At 37.7% G+C, this 23,397-nt stretch overlaps 2 protein-coding genes across 7 annotated transcripts; one reads left to right on the plus strand and one right to left on the minus strand.

Moving 5' to 3' along the window:
• Positions 1–76: 76 nt before the first annotated feature.
• On the plus strand, positions 77–9,990 carry dpa (disc proliferation abnormal). The gene is made up of 17 exons (XM_053758371.2): positions 77–361; positions 572–667; positions 1,050–1,216; positions 1,475–1,639; positions 2,099–2,197; positions 2,336–2,468; positions 3,162–3,404; positions 3,740–3,968; positions 4,796–4,990; positions 5,439–5,615; positions 5,785–5,872; positions 6,327–6,487; positions 6,867–6,990; positions 7,406–7,512; positions 8,303–8,437; positions 9,105–9,315; positions 9,616–9,990. Exons 1-17 carry the CDS (start codon positions 229–231, stop codon positions 9,709–9,711), a joined length of 2,559 nt encoding a protein of 852 aa, XP_053614346.1. The 5' UTR covers positions 77–228; the 3' UTR covers positions 9,712–9,990.
• A 569-nt stretch (positions 9,991–10,559) lies between these two features.
• On the minus strand, positions 10,560–23,218 carry puml (pummelig). 6 transcript variants are annotated; one of them, XM_053758372.2, is made up of 9 exons: positions 23,021–23,217; positions 22,780–22,883; positions 21,913–21,960; positions 21,466–21,542; positions 18,528–18,734; positions 17,868–18,042; positions 15,636–15,908; positions 14,434–14,620; positions 10,560–12,982 (listed from the first exon to the last, which is right to left on the minus strand). In XM_053758372.2, the coding sequence occupies exons 2-9, from the start codon at positions 22,860–22,862 to the stop codon at positions 12,833–12,835; spliced, it is 1,200 nt and encodes a 399-aa protein (XP_053614347.1). In that variant the 5' UTR covers positions 22,863–22,883; positions 23,021–23,217; the 3' UTR covers positions 10,560–12,832. The 6 variants fall into 6 exon arrangements, with proteins under 6 accessions (XP_053614347.1, XP_053614348.1, XP_053614352.1 ...); XM_053758373.2 differs by lacking the exon at positions 22,780–22,883 and having other exon boundaries at positions 23,021–23,218; XM_053758377.2 differs by lacking the exons at positions 21,913–21,960; positions 22,780–22,883 and adding an exon at positions 22,404–22,439.
• Positions 23,219–23,397: the final 179 nt, after the last annotated feature.

Consider the following 23,397-nt stretch of genomic DNA (forward strand, 5'->3'; position numbering starts at 1 on the left):
GCTTTGCCTAAAGATGGCAATATATTTTTAAATGTCAATGTCAGTTGACAGCCAAAAAACAAAGTGAAATTTTCGCGCCAAATTATTCTGTCAGTCCTGTCATGTCAACAATATTGTGGTTTGAGAATCGGTTTGTGTATTTATATATGTTTATTTAGCTCATAATAGTTTTAATTCTCACTAGAGTGATTATCCTTATATCAATACGTATTGTGCAAGTATCAAATAATGTCAACTCCTTCAAAGAGACCCGCATCGCGTGCCTCCTCAGAGGCGCCGACTCCTTCACGTAGAACAAGGTCTTCGCAACAACTGGTTGTCCCGGAAACTCCTCAACGATCTTCTGGAACACCCTCAAAAAGTATGTACCTAATTCATAATCTTCGTCACATGACAATAGAACTCTGAAGATTTTTGTTAACTTGTTTAAAGGTTAGATTGTATGTTAACGTTTAGTCTAGTTATTTACACTAATTCATGGATTACAAGCAGTCATCATAGTTCTCAAATCTATCTAGGAGAAAATAATAAGTTAAGGTTGGGTTTCAATTGACATTTCCAACAATTTCAGATGGGACACCTGGCACTCCCAGAGGGACTCCACGCACTCCGGGGGCACAAATTCCTGGGACATCACCTGCCCGTACCTTAGCATCAAGTCCACTTGGTAAGTAAATACAATTTGTTCACTTGTTCCCATCATTGAATAATAATGTTATATTGAGAGCTTGTTAATCAATAATATTTATTTGGTGACAATTCTAATAAATAAATATATTACGACAAATCACATAGATTGAGTTAGCCCTAAAGTAAGTTTGAGACTTGTTTTATGGGATACTATCTCGAATTATTGTTTAGAACTTATTAATTTAATTTATGCCTGTTTGGGGTATGCAGACTCTGATGTTTTGTTATTTCATTTATGCAAAAGAGAATGATTGCTCATGTATTTTCCTTCTTCTTGTCAAGTTGGAACCAGTATAGACATTTATGTATATATGAACCCGTATATGTCATTCTAATCTCTGTATTTATTTTCCTACCAGGTACTGACATAGACCTCAGCTCCCCACTGAACTATGGCACACCAAGTTCATTGAGCACCCCTCGCTCCCTCATGAGGGGAGCAATGACCCCAGCACGACAGCGAGCCGACCTCCGAGGACAACAAGTGGCCGGTCGCCATGTGCCTGCCCCTACACCCACCAGGAGGGTGAGGAATCCATACTAACAATATTAATATTATGAAATCTGTCTATCACACTTTTACTGCCAACTTGCTGGGTCAATTTTAATGAAATTTGTAATAATTTAGTTACTGACTTGCGGCCAACTTGCTATTGCATTATATATTATTAGTTATTTTTAACATTGATGTTGTAATCATTTTTTCAACTCATAATTTTTATTGTAATGAAATGGTTCAAAAATATTATAAAGAATCGCCATCATTAATCAATTTTGTTTTCAGGTAGATGATCCCACTGTGGAGCCATCAAGTGAACCGCAGTTGGTAGTGTGGGGCACTGACGTGGCGATCGCGGAGTGTCGCGACAAGTTTGTTAAGTTCATACAGAGGTATGTGGAGCCCGATGCAGTCACGAATGAGCCCTTGTATGAGCAGAAGTTGGAAGAGGTAGGTAACAAATATATAAATATTTTCGAGTTTGGGAACGCAGGGTAGTCTGTCTGCAATCTCAATCGCCCAAGCGTTGAATCTGAATAGGCTAATATTTTATTTATGAGACAATTTCCTTAATCTTTATAAAATCAACGTAAATGACAAAAAATTTCTAATTATAATATTTGAGATAGTCACATGTAAATTCCATAGTAACTATCTCTCTCGTCAGAGCGTGTTCCCTTACATTTTTTGTCTGCAAAAAATAATATACCTTAAAATTTTGAAGATTTACGACTAGCTGCTTGCCCGACATCGATCCCTACGTATCAAGGCTTCATATCCCTTAATGGTAATGGAGTGCTCCTATATCTAGAGCATCAAGTCCCAATAAATCCAATGCATTAAATTTACCAGCTAGAGTCGACTTGCTAAGATTACTTCAACTGTTATGACGAATATTACATATTCCAGATTCACACACTAGAGGAGCCGTTCATGGATGTGGATTGTGAGCATGTCAAAGCTTTTGATGCTAAGCTCCATCGGCAACTTGTGAGCTACCCTCAAGAGGTAAGTACGAGCGTTGTTGTACAGCGGTACCATTTAAAGAAACATTTGAATTTGTTATTTGGTGAGTGCATTTCATTCATTTACCCTATGAAGGAGTTAATTTAAACAGTTTACTTACAAAATGCTGCGTGTGCGCAGGTGGTGCCCGCGTTCGACGCGGCCGTGAACGAGATGTTCTTCGAGAAGTACCCGGCCGCTGTGCTGGAGCACCAGATACAGGTGCGGCCCTACAACGCGCCTCGCCGGCACATGAGGGACCTTAACCCTGAAGGTGAGTAAGAAACCTCTTTAATCTAGAAATATACAAATATTGTCAATACTAATTTTTTTAGCCTATTTTGTGTCTTCACTGTTGGGCAACAGTTGGAGGCGGACCCTAGACTTCGACCCTTAACTGCTGAGGAAGTAAATCTGGAAACGCTCAGATGTGCGAGAACCATACCTCTCCATACCTTTGAGAGCCCTCTGACAAATTCTTGACGAGGAAAATATTTTGTTGCAAGCAAAAATGTGTAAATAAACATTATATTTATGTAGACCACTTGGTTGAATGTTGATTGTGTAGGGCAAAAAAGGCGCCGTGGACTCTGCTTTGGAAGAACATATTATTCATCATCACATCTAGTGTGTTATTGCTAACTGGTGTCAGATTTTATTGAAGTCACCTAAAGGCATCTGACATGACTTTTACGTCTATTTACCTCCATCTAGTGGTTTGTGGTCGCACACACACTAGGGAACTAAACTGTCAACTAGTGTGCAGGTTTCTTCACGGTGTATTCCTTCACCGGAAGCAAGTTATGGTCTATGAAAACTACTATATATGAGTCAGATCAGTATACAAAATCATATGGCACGAGTAGGATACGAACCTAGACCTTTCGATTCACAGTCGGGCGTCTTTCTTAACCATTACACCAGCACCGCTTCATGTGATTGAGTTGACACTGACATTGACCTGCAGACATCGACCAACTGGTAACGATCTCCGGCATGGTGATCCGCACGTCGGGCATCGTGCCGGAGATGCGCGAGGCGCTGTTCAAGTGCGCGGTGTGCGGAGCCGCCGCCAGCGCGGAGCTCCAGCGCGGCCGCGTACCCGAGCCCGCGCATTGTGCGCACTGCAACACCGCGCACTGCTTCCAGCTCATACACAACAGGTCGCACTTCAGCGACAAGCAGCTGGTGAAGCTGCAGGAGTCCCCGGGTGAGTGCCATTCAACTGCAAAACATTTCGCTGTTACGTAATTTAAATTCAAACTGTTATTTAGAAATAACAGTTTGTTTGAATATTACTTCGCATGAAAAATAAGTTCGAAATAAGATTAATGCTATTCGAATCCCAACTAATATTATAAATGCGAAAGTAAGTTTGTTACCTCTTCACGCATTATCCACTGCACCGATTGTTATGAAATTTGGTACACGGGTTTCAACAATCTGGAATAACACACGGAATACTTCATACCTTGCAATTCCCACGGGAGGAAGCAAATAAAGTCGGCGCTTCATCCTACCATACATATGTATGACCACCACCAGACGACATGCCGGCCGGACGCACCCCGGCCACGGTGAGCGTGGTGTCGCACGGCGCGCTGGTGGAGGCGGCGGCCGCGGGCGAGCGTGTGGCCGTCACGGGCGTATTCCGCGCCGCGCCCGCCGCAGTGCACCCTCGCAAGGCCACTCTCAAGGCTCTGCACAGAACACACCTCGACGCCCTGCATTACTCCAAGGTGCACAGTGACAGGCTGCTGGAGACTGAAGAGGGGTGAGTGATGTGATACATCGATCTAACCGGGACGCTCCGTCTAACTAGTTGTAGCTAGTTGGTCGTAATCATTTGGTACACTTGTTTCTCTTTCCGGACAAAGGTTCGCTGAAACCGAAGAGTTGTTATTCGTTGCAAACTTAGACCTTGATGTGTTTTAACAAATTTGTAAATATTTCAAAAACGACTTAACCGATTTCGTTGCCCCGCTAAAAGATCCTACGTAACTTTTAAATTTCATCAAAATGAGATCAACGGTGCGAAAGTTATCGCGTTAAACAAAAATACATACATACATACAAACAGTTTATTTTTGCCCCAAGTTGATTTTTTACTTCACCTATTCTTGGTTCACATAAATCTAGTCATAACTGTATTATTATGTTATAACGTATGTAGTCTTCTCTGAATGATGCAATAAAAAAATATTTATCTATGATCACCAGCGAAGATGGCAGAATAAGAGTGATAACATTGTAAACAATTCCCTTGAATCCACCCGTGTGCTAGCATGCCAGCTACTTACCCATTTTACTTACATCTATACGATAATTATAAAGATAACATCAAACATACAAACTTACAAACTCGGTAAGAGTTACTTAATTAACTTAGTTAACTCTACCGAGTTAGTATGTTTGAGGCGGTTAATCTCCAATTTCAAATCGATTTCAAAAATTATTTCACCAATAGAAAGGTACATTATCCAACATTGCTATAGGCTATATTTTATCTGATAAAATATAGCCTATAGCAATTCCCACGGGCAACACTTAGTGTTAATATAAGAAAGTATAAATATGTATGAAAGATTCCATATATTTCAGCAAAGAACACCGCTTCCCACCTGAACGCATAGAACTATTCAAAGCGTTAGCCTCACAACCAGACTCGTACGAGCGAATGGCGCGCGCCATCGCACCCTCCATTTATGAAAACCTGGATATCAAGAAGGGAGTACTCTTGCAACTGCTGGGCGGGACCAAGAAAAACTTCAATGCTGCTGGCAGAACACATTTTAGGTAATATTTTTGTTCATATGTTGTTTCTATTCTCATTGTGATGTGCTGTTGACTGTACTTCCGCTTACGTACTTTACTCTTTACTCGGGTAAAACTATAATAAATTATAGACTTAAATTATCCTCAGGAATGACACTATCTATTCTTAACAACCGTAAAAAAATGTTCAGTGTCCATTCGATGACCTTCGTGGCCTTAATGATCACCATGCCTGACTCTGGAGGTCTCGTGTTCGATCCCCGGTCAAAATTGAAAATGATCTCTTTCAGATTGACCTGGGTCTTGGATGTTTATGGAATATAGTGTTGTTGATTTAGTATACCTTAACACAAGTCTAGAACTTATTTTGGGGCTAACACAATATATGTGATTTGTCCCTATATATTTAATGTTTCTTTTTTAATTATTATAATGTACAATAAAGAGATTTAATCTATAATGTGTCCAGATCCGAGATCAACATCCTGCTGTGCGGCGACCCGGGCACCAGCAAGTCGCAGCTGCTGCGCTGGACGCACGGGCTGGTGCCGCGCGCGCAGTACACCTCGGGCCGGGGCTCCTCGGCCGTGGGGCTCACGGCCTACGTCACCAAGGACCCCGACACCAGGCAGCTGGTGCTGCAGACGTGAGTGTGTGTGCTCAGTGTGCCGTGGCCGAGGGGCTCGGATTCTCCGCTGACATGAGCATTTTTTTCCGAACTATTTATCCCACTGCTGGGCAAAAGTGTCCCCTATGTCCCCACATGAGCTATTAAATAATAAACCATGTAATGAAATGTCTTATATAATTTCCAGAGGCGCTCTAGTGCTGGCCGACAACGGAATATGCTGTATCGACGAGTTCGACAAAATGAATGACTCCACTCGCAGTGTCTTACATGAGGTTAGTCAATTCTCTCACACTCATCTGATCTGATTTTCCAGCTTCTTCGGCCATATATCTTAGGGGCCAAGATGACATTTTGCCAATGGCACAATTTATCTAACTGGCACAGGCATCTATTTGCCTATATGAAGGTTCCAACACCTGTATTGTTAACACATTTATAATCATATTTATATGTACACGTAGGAGATAAGTTTATACAGCCAACTGGCGTAGTCTCGATTGCTTAGTAGTTTAGAGCACTGTCTCGGAAAGACAGAAAAAAAATTATGGAATCGAGCGTAAATTGAGCCCTGAGTTCAATTCACGCTCGATTCCATAATATTTTTTTTCAAAAATATTTACATGAATAAACATTATATTTTTTATTTAGAAAAGCTAAGCTTTTTATCATTTTTTGTCTTGAGACAGCCTTTGCCCAGCAGTGGGATTAAAACAATGGTGGTTCCAGGTGATGGAGCAGCAGACGTTGTCGATCGCGAAGGCGGGCATCATCTGCCAACTCAACGCCCGCACCTCCATCCTCGCGGCCGCAAACCCCGCCGAGTCGCAGTGGAACAAGAACAAAACTATTGTCGAGAATGTGCAGTTGCCGCACACTCTTATGTCCAGGTAATAAGGACTACATTATGTCAAGGAGGATTGACGTCATCCAGACAGCCGATTGTTAAATCACAGCCGAATCTTATTAGTCTATCTCATGTGGCTACGCCTACCTCTCTTTAATGGTTCAGATGTATTCCAAAAAGCATTTCTCTTGTGTGAGCGAAAAAAAAGATATAACGGAGTCTACAACTGTTCTGTCTTCACACCATCAATAGTTTTCACTCCAAAAAGGCCACAGTGTCGATTTTACTTCAATAGTATGGCTTTTAATGAATGATTATCGATACTATCAATAGTACAATCGATAGTCGACTATCGAGCGGCAATACTAATTAGGCATATTACTGCCAAGAATGACGTTTATAGAACAAATTGTGGATTGCAGGTTCGACCTGATATTCCTAGTGCTGGACCCTCAGGACGAGGTGTTCGACCGCCGGCTGGCGTCTCACCTCGTGTCGCTCTACTACAAGGATCCCGCGGACGTACAGCAAGACGAGGATGTTGTGGTTAATATTATATTTTTAATGATTTTTATTACAACTATCTTTTGTCCGCGGCTTCGTCCGCGTGAATTTCTCTGCAAAAGCAGAACAGACGTGATTTTCATACAAATTTTCACCCCTCATTCAAAAAAGTAGCCTATGTTTGAACGGGATTCTTTAACTATATGCATACTAAATTTCATCAAAATTGGTCCAGCGGTGTAGCGTTAAAGCGGAACTGACAGACAGATACATAAGACAAACTTTCGTATTTACAATATTACTAGCCGGGGCTTCGTTCCTGTAGGAAATTCGAGATAAAAAGTACCCTGTTTTATTCCAGCTTATATTCTACCCGTGTAGCAAATTTGATAACAATCCCAGTAGATTTTCCGTAAAAGAGTAACAATGACACACACACACACACACACCGCCACAGGACATGTCGCTGATGCGGGACTACATCGCGTTCGCGAAGGACCACGTGCAGCCCACGCTCAGCGACGCCGCGCAGCAGAGGCTCATCGACTGTTACGTCGATATGAGGTTATACTTTATTCACTTTGGTTCTAACTTTATAAGTTTCGTGTTACAATTAAAGTAGGTAGTTAAGATTTAGGTTAAATTAATTAAGTACGCTATTGTATTGGAGCTATTTTTAAAGATAGTTACTTCAAATTTCAAAATTTATTTCGATCCGATGAACATGTAAAAATCGTAATGTAAATTGTAAAACGTTCTAGACGCTGCGATACAAGCATCGCTTAGTGCATAGTCCATAGTCCAACTAACTATTAAATTGTGAATCTACCTTCTGTAATGATTCTGTAAGCTATTGTACTTTTTTTGGTGAAGTAAAGTTATTATTAATATATATATATTTATTAAGTAAATAAACTTACGTAATTGTAAGTAAAGTTTTACTTCTACTAATTTAATATGCAAATGTTAAATTAGAAGAAGCTGCGAATACCGTGGGCTGTGTACCTTAAATTTTGAAGATTATTTTCAAAACAAAGAGAGATATGTGTGACGAACGACACGCGGGACTGTGATATTAAACTCGTGTACCAAATTTCATAACAATCGGTCCAGGAGATTTTGCATGAAAGAGTAACATACATCCTCACAAACGTACGCATTATAAATAGTAGGTACTCAATACCTACCTATTTTAATAGTAGGTATTGTTTTTATCTTGTTAAATAACTTGTCTTTAGTCCGCATAATAATTTTCATAGAAAACTGAGTAACTTTTAAATATTATACATACAAAGTTATGAAATGCTACGGATTGTATAACTAAGGAGATAAAGTGAAGTTGATTGTGTTGCAGACGAGTGGGCAGCGGCCGCGGACAGATATCCGCGTACCCGCGACAGCTGGAGTCCCTCATCCGTCTGGCCGAGGCCCGCGCGCGGCTGCGGCTGAGCGCCAGCGTGGAGCTGGATGACGTCGAGGAGGCTGCACGGTGACGACCAAACATATACCATACACATAGATCAACATAAAAATAACAACCCAGGAATTGAACATTGAAATGTTTTGTTCGATTTTTGCGAGAAAAAGGGTGAAAATGGCGTGCACACATAAAAACGACACCACACATGTTAAATAGAACAATTCGTTGACAAATCCTGACGTTTTCGATTACGACAAATTATTATTTTGTTATGGGTGAATATTTAGAGCATGATATATGGGTATTTTGAAAGTTTATTAATTTATATTTAAATTATAATTAACACTGTGTAATTAATATATATAAACCTCTTGCGTTATTGAGTGGCTGACTGACAGACAACGCACAGCCGAAACTACTTGGCGTAGAAAGCTGAAATTTGGTGTGTAGGTTCCTAGGATAGTGTAGGGGAGCACTAAGAACGGGTTTCCTGAAATTCCCACGGGAAACGGATTTTTACTAAAATATGTTGTGGGCAAATGTAATATATAAGTTCTGAGCTACCAGTCTTTAATATTTTTTTTCATAAGCTAAATCTAAATTCAATTTCTAAATCTGATTTAATTTAAATTATTATATTGTTTCTTAAAAGTTATACATGGGCCGTGGGCCGATACTTTGAGGCTTTATCATTATCAAACCCCTACATCGACATCGGCAATGCCCTGCCCCCCAGACTCCACCGCGAAGCCCTGAAGCAGTCGGCCACAGACCCGGCGTCGGGTCGCATAGACGTGGGCATCCTCACCACGGGGCTCGGCCTCGCCGCCCGTCGCCGCCGCGCCGACCTCCTCCTCGCGCTCAAGGACATCATCCAGCCTTATAACAAGCCCTCCACTGTCACTCACGCTAAACTGCTGCAGGAGGTTAACGCTGCCGCGCAAATTGTAAGTCGATGGTCGAACTAATTGCTCGTTAATGATTTTTATGGAACTATGACCGTTGCCTTTTTCATTAATGTCAATAAGACGCTCCTCCATAATTTATTGAGTTGAAACGAACCATGATTAATAAAAGTCATCGATGATAAAAATAATTAACAACATCAAATTGTTGAATTAAAATAAATTTAAACCAATTTTCGAACAGACCTTTTGAGTGCGCATGCGCAGATCTGCGCGACAATGCATTGTTATTGTCTGATGTGCCCGCACACGAAGCGGTAGTCAGTGTTGATTCTCTTGCAGACGGTGTCCCGCGCACAGCTGGACGAAGCCCTGCGCGACCTCCAGGACGAAGGGAAGGTCACCGTCGTCAGCCACACGCATATCAGATTGTGTTGAAGCTCATTTCTTCTATAGTCTATATTATATAGAGTAGAAAAAACGGATATATTACCCAACTACATTTTTTGACTTTGCAATACATCAGTATTTCATGATAGAAAGAATATCATTTATTGACAAAATATTAAACAAAAATTAGAACATTCATAGAACAAATATTTTTTCTACTCTTTATAGACAAACAGTACCTAATTGAGTTTAATTTATCTATTAAGTTTAGTTATTAAGTTTAATGTTCATTATGTGATTATGCTGGTTTCAATAAATATTTTTTTTAAATATTTACAATGTTTATTTCCTCTCAAACTTGCCTAAATAACTGAGTTTGTTCTCCAGTTGTTCGTTCAAGATAACAACTGCATTTCTTTCACGTATTTTCGAGAGAAAGTGTTAATCCAAGGTGTCAGCTACCTCAATACCAAGTTTCATAAAAAATAGTTTAGCCATTTGAACGTTGAAGAAGTAACAAACTTTCGCCTTTATTAGTGGGATGGAATTGAAGATTAAACCAAAACATGTTAGGAAAACCGTCCGCTGCGCCTATTGTAATGTTTACTCCATATTGCGCTGTGCTGCCCTACATCTTTCTTTAGTAAGCGCTAACACAAAATGAGTCACTTCCCCTCCCCGCAGGCGAACACGTTTTCCAAACCCAATGAATAACCTCGCCCGATGTTATTCTTTCGGTTTGGAAAACATGTTATTTTTCTATCTGTTAGGCCACGCCCCTAATCGGTTAGTAAAACATGTTTTTGTGTAACACGAAAACACGGCGCTGCGGCCCCGGCTTAAGACTTAATACGAAATATTATGACTAAAAAGTTTCGAGAATGAAAAAACAAATTTTCAATAAGTTATTTTTATTTACATTTAAGTTCAATTCGTGTACAAAAAGCCAGTGGCTACTCAACAACAAACAACGCAACTTGTATACTATATACTTGTTACAACGACATATGTATTGGACAGTTCAAGGATCAGCAATATTATTATGTTACGGCTACATTTTTAGGTGCTAGCGACTAAAAGCGTTTGTAAATGAAAGTGCTTAGGATATTTCACAAGAACTAAGATTTACAACAGGTTTTAAAAATGAAGTCTACAATGCAGTACAAGAAGATAAAACTTGAACAAAATGTCAATTATAGCTTTATATTAACCAGAGTGTAGCAGTAACATACAAATATTTGTGCGAAAGTAAATAAAAATCTATATCCAAATGTGTAGGAATCTGTAGATAGTCTTTAGTTAGGAAATATACGAGTATGGAATGCAGGATTAAAATATAATTATTTATGTTTATAATATGGCTTCAAATAATAGTAAGGCACATTAATTTATCAATTAACTCAAACAGAAAAATAAGTTTTCAAAAATAATGTAAAAATACTAAATATCTACAACATCTCAAACAACAACTAAAATGTAGTTCTTTAGTATACTCTCCTGGGATAATACAAAATTAATACATTTTATTTTTTATGAAAAAACAAATAGTTCTGCAATGTTGCGCCCACACAAACCACGAAGCATGTCACTATTGCGTACCTTGTCGCTTTCATAGTAAGCGAAAGAGATAGCAATAATTTAATTTTGGCCACAAACATCACAACTCATAGGTGTGGACGCAGCATAGTGCACAATTTTAAAACTTAACGATTCATAAAGAAATCTATTTAGAAACTTACCCGTAACCTGTTTTTAAATAATGAAGATAAATTCTCAAGATACCTATATAATTTCTTTGGACAGTAATACCCAAAGTAACACCAGGTACAAATTAAGGTACAAACACTAAATTACCATGCAAAAAATGGTTATAGATAGGGTTGCCATAACTTCTAGTGACAAGATTTTTTGTCTTTATAGACCGGTTAGTTTATAAATAAATAAAACTCATTTATTTCGGACACTTAAAGATCAAATGTGCTATTCACGTAATATGGTACAGTTAAATACGGTGGCAGCCCTATTATACCTTTAATTGTGCGTTTTTAATATGAGTCATGGTCAATTAAAATGGCAGTTGTCTATTTTCAGTTCAAATTACACAACATGTTTTTCACTAATCGTCTCGTTTTGAGGCCATCTTAATAATAAAATTAGGCATTTCCGATTCGGTCGAATTCACTACTTAAATTAACATTTGCAATACGTATATAATTTATACGGTAATATTAATTTTACATCAAATGGCCCCAAATAAGAATAAATATATAAGTTTAAAATATAGTATATATCGTCTTACGTGCAATAAAGGGTTTTGCATTGTACGGACACAAGAACCCTAATAAATTTTAAATTCGATCCAAATTAGCTTGTGATATCGCAATCAACAATTGAAATTGCAAGCTTTTGTAAGTTCCCGTTTTAAAAGAAATGTTACGAATTAAAATTATACTAACTATATAAATAAATAAATAATAATTTACTATTGTTACGACATTTTGACAATTACGTGAGCATTCCAGTAAACCCACATTTCCGAATCTGAAATAGGACTTTTGTAATTGGCTACTTTTCAACTAGTCAAATCAGATACTCTTTTCTAATTTCAAAAACATTTTATATTGAGCTTGTATGACAGTGATGTATTGTGACGTCGCGAATTGGAGTCAAAAAGCATTTCCAATATACTTTAATGAGACCGAGAAAATAGTAAAGCTTGTAATTAATGAAACTGATTATTTAAAGTGACATTTAAGTATTTGGTTATTTAAATACCTATGTGCATTTTATTTTAATACCCAGTCTAGTAGCCAATCGCGCTAAGGTCTATCACAAACACATTAGGGACGTGGCAGGATCGTCATGACAGGTTCGACAGAAGTAGTTCTATCCAAACGTAACAGATGGCAGCAGTATCTTCGTCGATTATCTTGAAACTCCGTTCCGGCATGAGCATAGATGTATGTGATCGAGTCCTATAAAATGTATGCATCGTCATTTTTTAACCCTTGAAGAACCAAGGTACTACCACGGCCTTGATGTAGGAACAAACATTAATCCGAACAGTCATTAAGTAAATAAATCTTTGGAACTAGCAATTTCGGTGGCCGAATCGCAAATCACGGAAGCCTTGAAGCTGAGAAGTGTACTAATGATGGTAACGTTGCTATCAGGACGCGGCAGATTCGGCGGTCGCCTCCGGTTCGCCACTATTCGGGGTCTGCTCGTTGTTGTCGGCTATGGCGCACGCTTCCAGAACGAACTTGTTGAAGAGATCCGGCTTATCCAGGTACACGTGGTGCCCGGCGCCGTTTATCGCCTGGACACAAAATGTATTTATTTTTTCATACTTACACTATCATTAAAGGTATACACTATATTAAAATTACACATGGTTTCTACCATAGCTCAATACATACAATGTAGATCTTACGAACTCTTAGAGGACAACCAAATAGATTATTTAGGGCCTGTTTCACCACCTTCAGATAAATTATAATATTCGATTGTAACCTGACCGTAACTGCTAGGTAAATCAGAATAAAGTCATTGGCCAGCTAACTAAATTGGGTTTCACGAATATTGGACAGAAATATCAACGTTGTGAAACACAATTTTAACGCTGTTTGATTTGTTACATTAAGGCTATTTGGCACTTTATCAGTAAGATTTGCTTCCACATGCAATTATGAGTTTTTCATTAATAAATTCATTAAATCTAATAAGCTTATGGACAGGGAAAAGGTGTACTTTACTTTTAACAATAACAGCTATTATTTCACTTTCAGTACTTCCAGGTAACGTGCCTATAAAATTCATGTCTGGTGGTCCTATTCTAGGACGGGACCACAAACTAAACGAGAACTATATGAGAAATCATAAAATAAACAAGAAAATACGAGAAGAGACTAAATGAGAACATACTGTATACAAAAATGGCCTTTAATTTTTGCATGCTTTGCTGCTGATAAAACATGAACCATAAAAAAATAACCATCCTCTTTTGGACAGTCGGGTATAGTACAGTAATCGAATTCGACATAGTCATGGTAATACTTAACAACGACATAATTGTATGAGTCATAACAAGTCACATGATAGCCTACGGTTTATTTACATATTGGATGGAAAACCACTTTGTTATTTTTAATTGATCACATGACAGCTGTGTATTTCAAACAAGGTAAATATTTAATCATCATCCTAATTAAAAACAGCTGTTTTAAAATATTATCACCATTGGCAATAACTGATTTTCTTATAGGATATCTTGAGCATACAATCGGTACCAGCGGTATCAGGATGCTTCTAATAGCCCCACAGATATCTTAAGCACCTGAGAGCCCTTTGCGCTGTTACTGTTTCGGCCGTACGTTCTTTGCGACTGTCGCCATATTACCTCCGGTTCATATACGGTTAAGCAGTGAAGGTCGACGTAGCGACCACTTAGCGTACGCTTCGATAAGACTGATTTCTTAAGGCCAACGCATTTTCCCGTTAGTCACACTGCGGCGGCACATCCGTATCCGGGATATAATTTTAAAGCCGATAGCCGCAGTGCGGCTAAACGGCCAGTGTGCTGAGGCCCTAATAATATTTTTAAAGGGTTTTGTTATACACGTCACACATAGCATTAATTAGCTAAAAACACGTGAGACATGACATGTAATCAACACCATTAAAAAAATGTGCATTTTTTTTTTCACATTATATACATTATTTCTGTTGTGTATTTTATCAGAGAAATAAAGTTAATCCAGTGACACATACCTGCACATACGTGTTCCTGGACTTCCTGTGTTCGCACAGCACCTGGCCGGTGCTGTTGTCGACCCAGGAGCGGGAGCCGTACAGCACGGTGATGGGCAGCGTCGGCTGCAGCTTGTCCAGGCGGCGCACCATCGGGTTCTTGGCCCACCCGAAACCGTGCATCAGTGTGTGGAACGCGCTCTCACCGCTGAATTGTTATTATAAAAGTTATTATTCTAAAAATAGGTAGTATTTTGTTTATAAAGATAAGCGATTTTAAAGTTCTTATCTTAGAACAATCCTGCTCCTAATTAATATTATTAATGCGAAATTATGTTTGTTATCTTTTCACGCGTTATCTACTCAACCAATCTTCAAGAAGGCCACAGGATGTTTTGTTGTAGAGGTTACATCCCAGAAAAATAGCAGTTATTTTTCCGGGATGTAACCCCTACAACCGTGGGAAAATGACGCGGTCGAAGCCGCAGGCAAAAGTCAATACACAATATTATTATAAAGTGTCAAATGTGATCTCTAATTGGCTTAACTTTAGCAATTAAGCACCTTCTTTAAACTTTTCTGCTTTGAATACATAATTTAATGGAATTTAGCATGTACTTTTTTATGAAATGTATAGATTTAACGTATCTTTCTTTCTTTATCCCGAAATTCGTGTGAGATCCTCGAGACACAACAATCACTACTCAAAAGAGTTATTTTAAATTGTATACCCATGTTAAAAATCTAATTCCATAAGCAAAACACAATTTTGCCAACTCAATGATAAATTTCAATAAATAAAACCGATAAATTTGTAATTCATTTGTCATTAAGGTGAATATGATTGGCAAATCAGAGGAGCTGTATGTATGTATCAGAATATTAAATGAAGGATGACACACTGTGCTCTTTTTTGTTGCTTTGTCTCACAAGTCTGTATAGTTAGTAATGTAAAACTATAATATAACGTGATTGAAAAAAAAAAACAACAACAGATTTCTATAATATACATAGTATAAATTGTCGTCAGAGAGGTCTTATACTTACAATGCGTGACAAAAAATATGTCCGTGGAGTAAACCATTGAGGAGTTTACTTGTTGGGAGCCGATCCTAAGCGCATCGTCAGAAAATTAGCAAAAATAACTATTTTCAGTTTTTTATTCTTTATAGACGGACTATATTAACGAGTTAAATAAAAGCTACTAAAACAAAAACACTCACCTAGGCGTCTGCGAGTTACACTGATATATATACTCCGGTATAATCGTCTCTGCATCCTTCACGTAGCTGACGTACTTCCTGGATATGTCCGGCCTGGTCTTGCTGACCAGCCACTTGCCTGCAGGTCCTGCAGCGCGCACCGGCCACAGCGGGTTTAGAGGCTGGACAGCAACGGCCACTGCCTTCACCCAGAAAGGCACTTGGAACTTCTCGTATATGTCTGCAGGCCGCTCGGGGAAGCCCCACGGGTCGGCGAGTATCAGGTGCCGTACCCTGTGAAAATGATTTTATTTTTAAAACGTAAAAAAAATATATATTCGATTATGATTTTACAAAAGGCCGCCTTATACCTCTTTGGGAATGCTATTGTTATCTATTAGCTGCGAAGGCTATGTGTCCCACGCCGCGTTCGACTTACAAAAGTGTGAAGCGCAGAGCTAAATCCAGATAGGTAATATGAAACAACAATATATTTTGCTTGCTTACGTAGACAGAGAAAATTATAGACATCGTAATGTCTTTCCTTTAGACGATTCTTCTTCTGTATTTATAACACGCGTCTCTTTTCCGTATGAACAAGAAAGAGAAACGCGTATTGGTACGCGAGAAGAAATGGGACACAAGTTAATACCTTTCTTGCCGCTTTGTATGAAATTGAAGTTGCCAGCCATCAACCAAGTATGGAAAGGATCTCTCTCTCATTTGGCTACCTAGCGTCAGTAACAGTAAAAGAGATGTATTTTTCTTTGTATGCATGGGACTATATTATATGACCTTAAATAGATAGTCGTTGAAACAGTAAGTTTAACAGCCATTACTGGATCAATACAATATACATTCATATGTTATATTTTTGGACCAATTAAGTTTAATGGCTATGTATACGGTAAATGTCGAGGTCAAGTTTATTTTAACGACTTAGGTACATAGTGATTAAATTAGTTCAATACTTTGTAGCTATAATACAAGTAGTTTCGTAATAGTATAATGGTAAATTTAGCCGAAAAATTTTTTATACATATAAGTCTAAGGTGATCATAAAATGTTTTTTCTTTGTAAAACATTTTTCAGATCGCATAAGAAGTTTCGATATTGGCTGAAAATCACCATTCCATAATTTCTGTCCTAAATAACTTGCAGCAGAGGACTGAGACTAAATGTTTGTGGACGACAAAATAATAGTAAGTAGGTAACATGTAAGACTTAAGAGACATGCCAATTGCTTCGCGCTTTGTCGTTTTGACGTCCATCGACAGACAACGCAGAAATTATAATTATATATATATGGAGATTCAACGCATGTCAATGTCAAAACCACTTACTTTGTACTAAAACAATGAGCACAACTCAGTAATGTGGCATGGCTCTTATAAGAGGGAAACATTGTGTGAGATGTGGTTTGAGACATTCCGTCATGATGTATCCTCGTTAATGTGCTACTATTAACGGGTTACGGCGAGGGTCAAGGCCTTTCCTGCTTTATGCGGTCGCATGGTTTAATTAATTGCTGTGCTGATTCCGCCAATACAAATATTCTTTGTTTGTGACGACCTCGGTGGCGCATTGGTAAAGTTCTTGCCACTGAACCGAGAGGTCCCGGGTTCGATCCCCAGTCGGGTCATGATGGAAAATGATCTTTTTCTGATTGACCCAGGTCTTGGATGTTTATCTATATATGTACTTGTTATAAAATATAGTATCGTTGAGTTAGTATCCCATAACACAAGTCTCGAACTTACTTTGGGGCTAGCTCAATCTGTGTGATTTGTCCTAATATATTTATTTATATTCATATTTATTTATTAAATGGTAGCAATATTGGGCAAGTTTGTAGGATTTTATATATTTTTTGTGCCATTGACATACCTAGATTCGTGACACGAGAGTCGGGACCGAGCGTGTATTGTCTATGGTTCGCTACCGCAGTAGACTGTGCTTAAAATACAACCACTATTTTATATGTATAGAAAAGAAAATAGTGACAGAGCTATTCGAGTGAGGAGCTATTCGCACCCTGTAGCCCAGCAGTAGCTTTGACAGTGTAATGTACAGTCAACAGCACATCAACCTACCCAAATTCATTGCAAACACGCCGCTATTACCGCGTTGTAGAGGTTCATGCAGGCTAACTTAATGTGCTGTTGACTGTACAAACATACTGAAATAACTGGTGCAAACACTGCGCTTCGATCTAGTTCGCGTCTATGTCGAAGTTTATCCCGAAACACCTACCTGTCAGGGTATTTCAAGGCATAAGCGGTGGCGATGTAGCCGCCGAGGCTGTGGCCCAGCAGTATGATCTGGTTCAGGTTCACCTCGCGCCGCCACTCCTCGACCGACTCGACCCACTGTTCCTCCACCTTGTCCGCGTCTTTGCCGAACTTTGGACGGGAACTGCGGCCGAAGCCTGAAAATTAAAATTACTGAAAATTTATTTTTACAAAAGCTATATGAAACTAAAATAGAATTTAGTGCCAACAGTTTCATATATATTTTTTTTCTCAATAATACAATATTTATTTACATTACATTTAACTTACATCTATCTTATCTTAATATACTCGTATGTATAACAAAGTAGGTACGCACAAAGTACATGGCCAAAAATATACGCAAAAATATTATGATTGACATCGAGTACTGACAAAAACAGATATAAAATATGAGCGACTAAATGAAATACATATGAGATCGAGCTGCCCCGTTCCCCGGCAGCACCCGTTCGCGAGTCGAGTTTGACGCATGGGTCAGCCTCCGCGTGGTTCAAGTTCGAGTAGTAATCACTAAAATACAGTCGCCCAAACGACGAATTGGATTAAAATTAAGACGAAAATCTTCGTCTCCACTCCGCACGTTCTAACATCCAGTCCACAATCCTAAATCCAGTATTACCTAGCAAGTCAATGGCGTAGACAGGGCGCGTGGCGGCAAAGGCGTCGAGATTGGGGCACCAGAGCGCTAGCCCCGCGCCCATGCCGTGCAGGAGCACTAGGGGCGTCTTGGGGGACTCCTCGTTGAGGGATATGGTCCAGATCTTGTCGCTCTGGCCCACCACCGAACCGATGTCCACGTAGAAACGCTTGTACGCCGTCTTTAAACCTGAGGAGATGGAACGGGATCATTATTGATTGTTACTGTGTTTATTTATATTAAAAACAGTTATTATGTATTTACATTGTATCTATAGTTCCATTTTAATATTATAATTACGAATGCGGCTTTTATGAAATTTGGTATGCAATATACATAGTTAAAGTTAGGCTACTTTTTTTTCAATTCTACCAACGATTTCCGTTGAATGTTGAGAGTGAAAGTTCGTATGAGAAACGCACTCTATACATTTTATCGTGGGTGTAGCATGAAACAGCTGGTTATATAGGTAATATATGTTACCTATTCATTTTATAGGTGTGTATTTTTTATTTCATCAATTATTTTACTAAATTATTTTTAAAATAGTAGGTAAACTTGCCGGAACTCAGAATCTAGGATATTAACGACCTTTAAAGATAACTTTCTGATATTAATTTTTATCAGGTGCCGATTTATGAATTAAAAAGGACGTTGCAAAAGCAATGACATTGGAACCTAATGCCAAATGTTATACTACTCATGGATTATACGACATTCATACTACATAGGCAATATTTTATCTCAAAATTCCCACGGGAGCGATGTCCAAGGAATCTATTGTTGAACACTTAATTTAAAATTTTATATTTGGAATGTTACAGAGTGGACAAGGGCTAACCTTTGTACCTGTACACGTGACTGGCAAAAAATAGTTATTTTCGAGATAATTCCTTTGCATTTAACTCGTAAAGTAAAACGTAAGTCACCATGAGCGTGATGAATCATTTTAGGCTAGAGTAAAATAATATGTTGTAATCACAACACAAACGTGTTTATTATAACGAATCACTGTTGAACCTTCGACCTTCAAGTTCATCAATTGTTCTATACTTTTCTAGTATTCATAGAAAAAATCTAACTGCACTAATTGCATCCACTGCTGATTTTGCCATGAATTGCTAGTAAAATAATATGTGTTACGGCTAAACCCCGAAGAGAGGCCACATAAAGATTGAATCGGCTAGAGTCTTGGTATATAGTAGTTGATAGCCGATCTTAGTTCGTGCCAGCGTGCTTATCTACGACTAAACCTAGACGCTAGGCTTAAGTTTTAAAAATAAGTTTTCAGTTAGACTTACACAGACACTTTTCATGACAAATTTTATATAATATAGTAATTTCTCAAATAGGAATAGAGGAAGACCTAAGAAGAAATGGATGGAGTGTGTCAAGGATGAACAGGAAAGGAGTATCAATGCATATGGCAAATGACAGAACGAAATGGAAGGAACTTACATAATGTGCCGACCCCACATGAGTGGGATAAGGTCAAGAAGAAGAAGAAGATAGTAATATCTCAAAAAGCTACAAACTACTGACTTTTCGGAACTACCACTTCTGACAAGATATACCGAAAGAAATTCATTTAAACAGTGTTGGCCCCTATCATGCCAGAAATATATTTGTACGACTTTTTTAAATTTGACATGATATTTATTTCTACTAAAGTAAAGGCTATTTCAATCAGTTTGATTATTACATAGTTTTCTTTAAACTCACTTTCTAAAATCTCGAGCAAAACAAAAATTACGAACTAATAATTTCTATGTTAATAAATAAATAGATAATGGTACAGATAAAGTTTATCAAAGAACATTTGCAATACAACTGACGACACACGCTTATCATCTTGCAATTGTGACTTCCGTGTGTGGGCGATAATGGTCATGTTAAAAAATGCTGTCATCAATAAAAAAAAAGCTTTTGCACTCAAACTGTAGATATTAAACTTATGATAAAATTTCATACGTATAGGATCATAGATCAACAAAAAAGAATGCACAGGTGTTTGAAATTTGTTTTCGGTCAGATTAGTAAATTTTAATATAAAACGGGTTATACATACAAATACTACGTATCAAAAATAGGGTACAGCAGGCGGAGCTGCGAACAATAAACAACGCTAAACTAGAAAGAGATACATAACAATAACGTACTTAAGTTCGGTCCCTATTTCAACATCACTAACAGAATCGATCGAAAGATTATATCATAATAATACACACAAAATAAAATGCAGTGCTGAAATGCAAGGAAATATTAACTGATGCCAAATAATGAGTGCATATTGTACATCGACTGTCAGGATTAAGGAAGTAAGCAATAAAGACCCCGCGATAATCTACTCCCACCTGCTATGAGGGACTGGCGGTAAAAATATGTAATAAGTAATTTTCATTGCAAGGATATACCTGCTATATTTTCCACTCTGCGTTCGGGGTTGTAAAGCCGCGAGATCCGGGGTCAGTGAAAAAAAATCATTAAAATTTTGAAAATTTGGCTGTGATTTTACAACCGGTCCCCTGTCTGACAACCCTCCTTATCAATGCTATTGTTGCCTATCAGCTGCCTAGGCTGTATGTCCCTTAGTCGCCTCGTACGACGTCCAATTATCCAATAATAATTATGAAGTGGTCCTATTCTAGGGCGGAACCACACGTCACTATATTACAATAGGCCACTTTTCCACAAGATCCGGATTTTTAACCTGATTTTAAAACCAGCAAATTATGTGAGGGCCAAATGTGTGGACATGGCCAGTGGTCTGACAATTAAAGCCAAGACCATGCAAAGTGGAAGAGGAAAAGTTGGAAAGCAGATGCTGTGCTTTGACATTCTCAATGCTGAGATGGAATCTGGGAAAATGACCAAATGAGAAATAGACTGATCATTAAACTGTAAAGAAAAAAAAACTTACATGATAATATTTTTTTCTCAACGTTCCTTAGCATTTCATCTGACTGTCGAGTCCAGCTGAACCATCCACCTGTCCAACTAAAAAAAACAATGACAAATGACAAACATCTCATCACATCTCACATTATTTAGAAAAAAAATGCAAATCAATAACACTGGCAAATAACAGGCATATGATTGATTGGAGTTAGCCACATTATGTATTAATTTATTACTAACATATTGATTGACAATCTAGCAAGAATGTTGAAAATGTATGCCTACTAAACTAAAATTTAAATTTAGAACATAATTTTAGCACAAACATTCCTCAAGTAAACTACATTTTTTAAATCATAATTTCACATTTTGATATGGCATTCCAAACTTAACATTAGTGCAAATAATAAAATAAAAGTGTGAAAAGCAGCATTAACAGATAATAACTGCAAATGTGAACAGGTCTTACTTCCAGACAAAGGATAAAATACATCCGATCCATGTCCTGCTTACTACACTGAAATTTCAAACAAAGTGATTTTGATTGATATTAAACACGGTTATTGTCATTTGAGTATTTTATTTTGATGTATATTAGCATAGTTATGTGTGATTAAATTGTTGAAATTAAAAACAAATTAGTACTTAATTAGTTAAAACATGAAGAATACTCGTAATTAGCACTACATTTTTTTTCATTCTGTAATTGAATATGATTTACTTTGTGGACTCTCACACTCAGGCACAATGGCCAAAAACAACATAGGAACACATTAGGGTAAGAAAGATTTATTTAATTGGCAAAACTAGCAAATGATCTAACCGAAAAAAGAAATCACGGGACACTTGTGGGAGCTAATTATTCATCACTCAAACACACCACAATTAATAAAAAACGCAGTACAGTATAAAAATTAACCATGCATACAGACAACAGAAACACAACACAAAATAACTTGCTTGATGAGTCCCATTAGAGATGTTTTTGCTTATAGTCTGAAAGGGATATTGTTTTTTCAATTACATTGAGAAATATATTCTACTGGTTGCGATTTAATTTTCAATGAAGTTTATAACAATATATTTTAAATTACTTTTTACACATTTAAAGTACTTATCCAAATTTCAGAAAAATAACATGGTGGTTGTGATATATTATTATGTGGTATATAACTATCTGAAACTAGTGATATTACTTTATTTAATTATAAATTCCAGTTCAATAGACTTTACTAAAGTTAGTTACAAATGTCAATACATAAAAGCTACATTTAATTGTGTTTTTTGGCCAGTTAATTAGCAGTGTAATTAATGAACTATTGAGCAGTGAAATTACCTCAAGATGCCGATAATGACATGATAAATGATTGGCAAAATATATTTAGTCCAAAGGAAACATGGCAGAAAGATTCTTGGCATAACAAATAGTTTTCGGTGAACCTACAAAATTAGAAACATCAAATGAATAATAGAAAAATTTTGAATTTAAACATGAAGCTATTCTAAGCCCAGCATGATACAAATGATACAGCAATTGCGCAACAGAAAGCCGAAAATAATAATTATTGAAAATGTACCTGGTCTCCGTTGTCGCGATGTTCAGTTCACTACCCATTTGGCCACCGAATAGGTTTTCAATAAACACATATCACGTATGATCAATCTACGACTATTTTGTGTTGTACTTTATAATAAAGAATTTAATTTTTTCTCAGCCAAACAAACCGATACCTACGTAAAACAATTTGTGCTGTCTGAAAAAAACTGACACAAAACGCAACGAGAACAGTCACATTGACATTGACGATCACAACAAAAAAAAGGGAAAATGGAACGAACGTTCCATTTTGTACTTGTATCTGCGTTTGCAAAATGCATTTATTTATTTATTGCATGATGACTTTAAAAGTCATAAATTATGTTACCTTAGTTTAATTAATATTGAAATATAAAA

Source organism: Plodia interpunctella, chromosome 18, assembly GCF_027563975.2.
Source record: "Plodia interpunctella isolate USDA-ARS_2022_Savannah chromosome 18, ilPloInte3.2, whole genome shotgun sequence".
NCBI lineage: Eukaryota > Metazoa > Arthropoda > Insecta > Lepidoptera > Pyralidae > Plodia > Plodia interpunctella.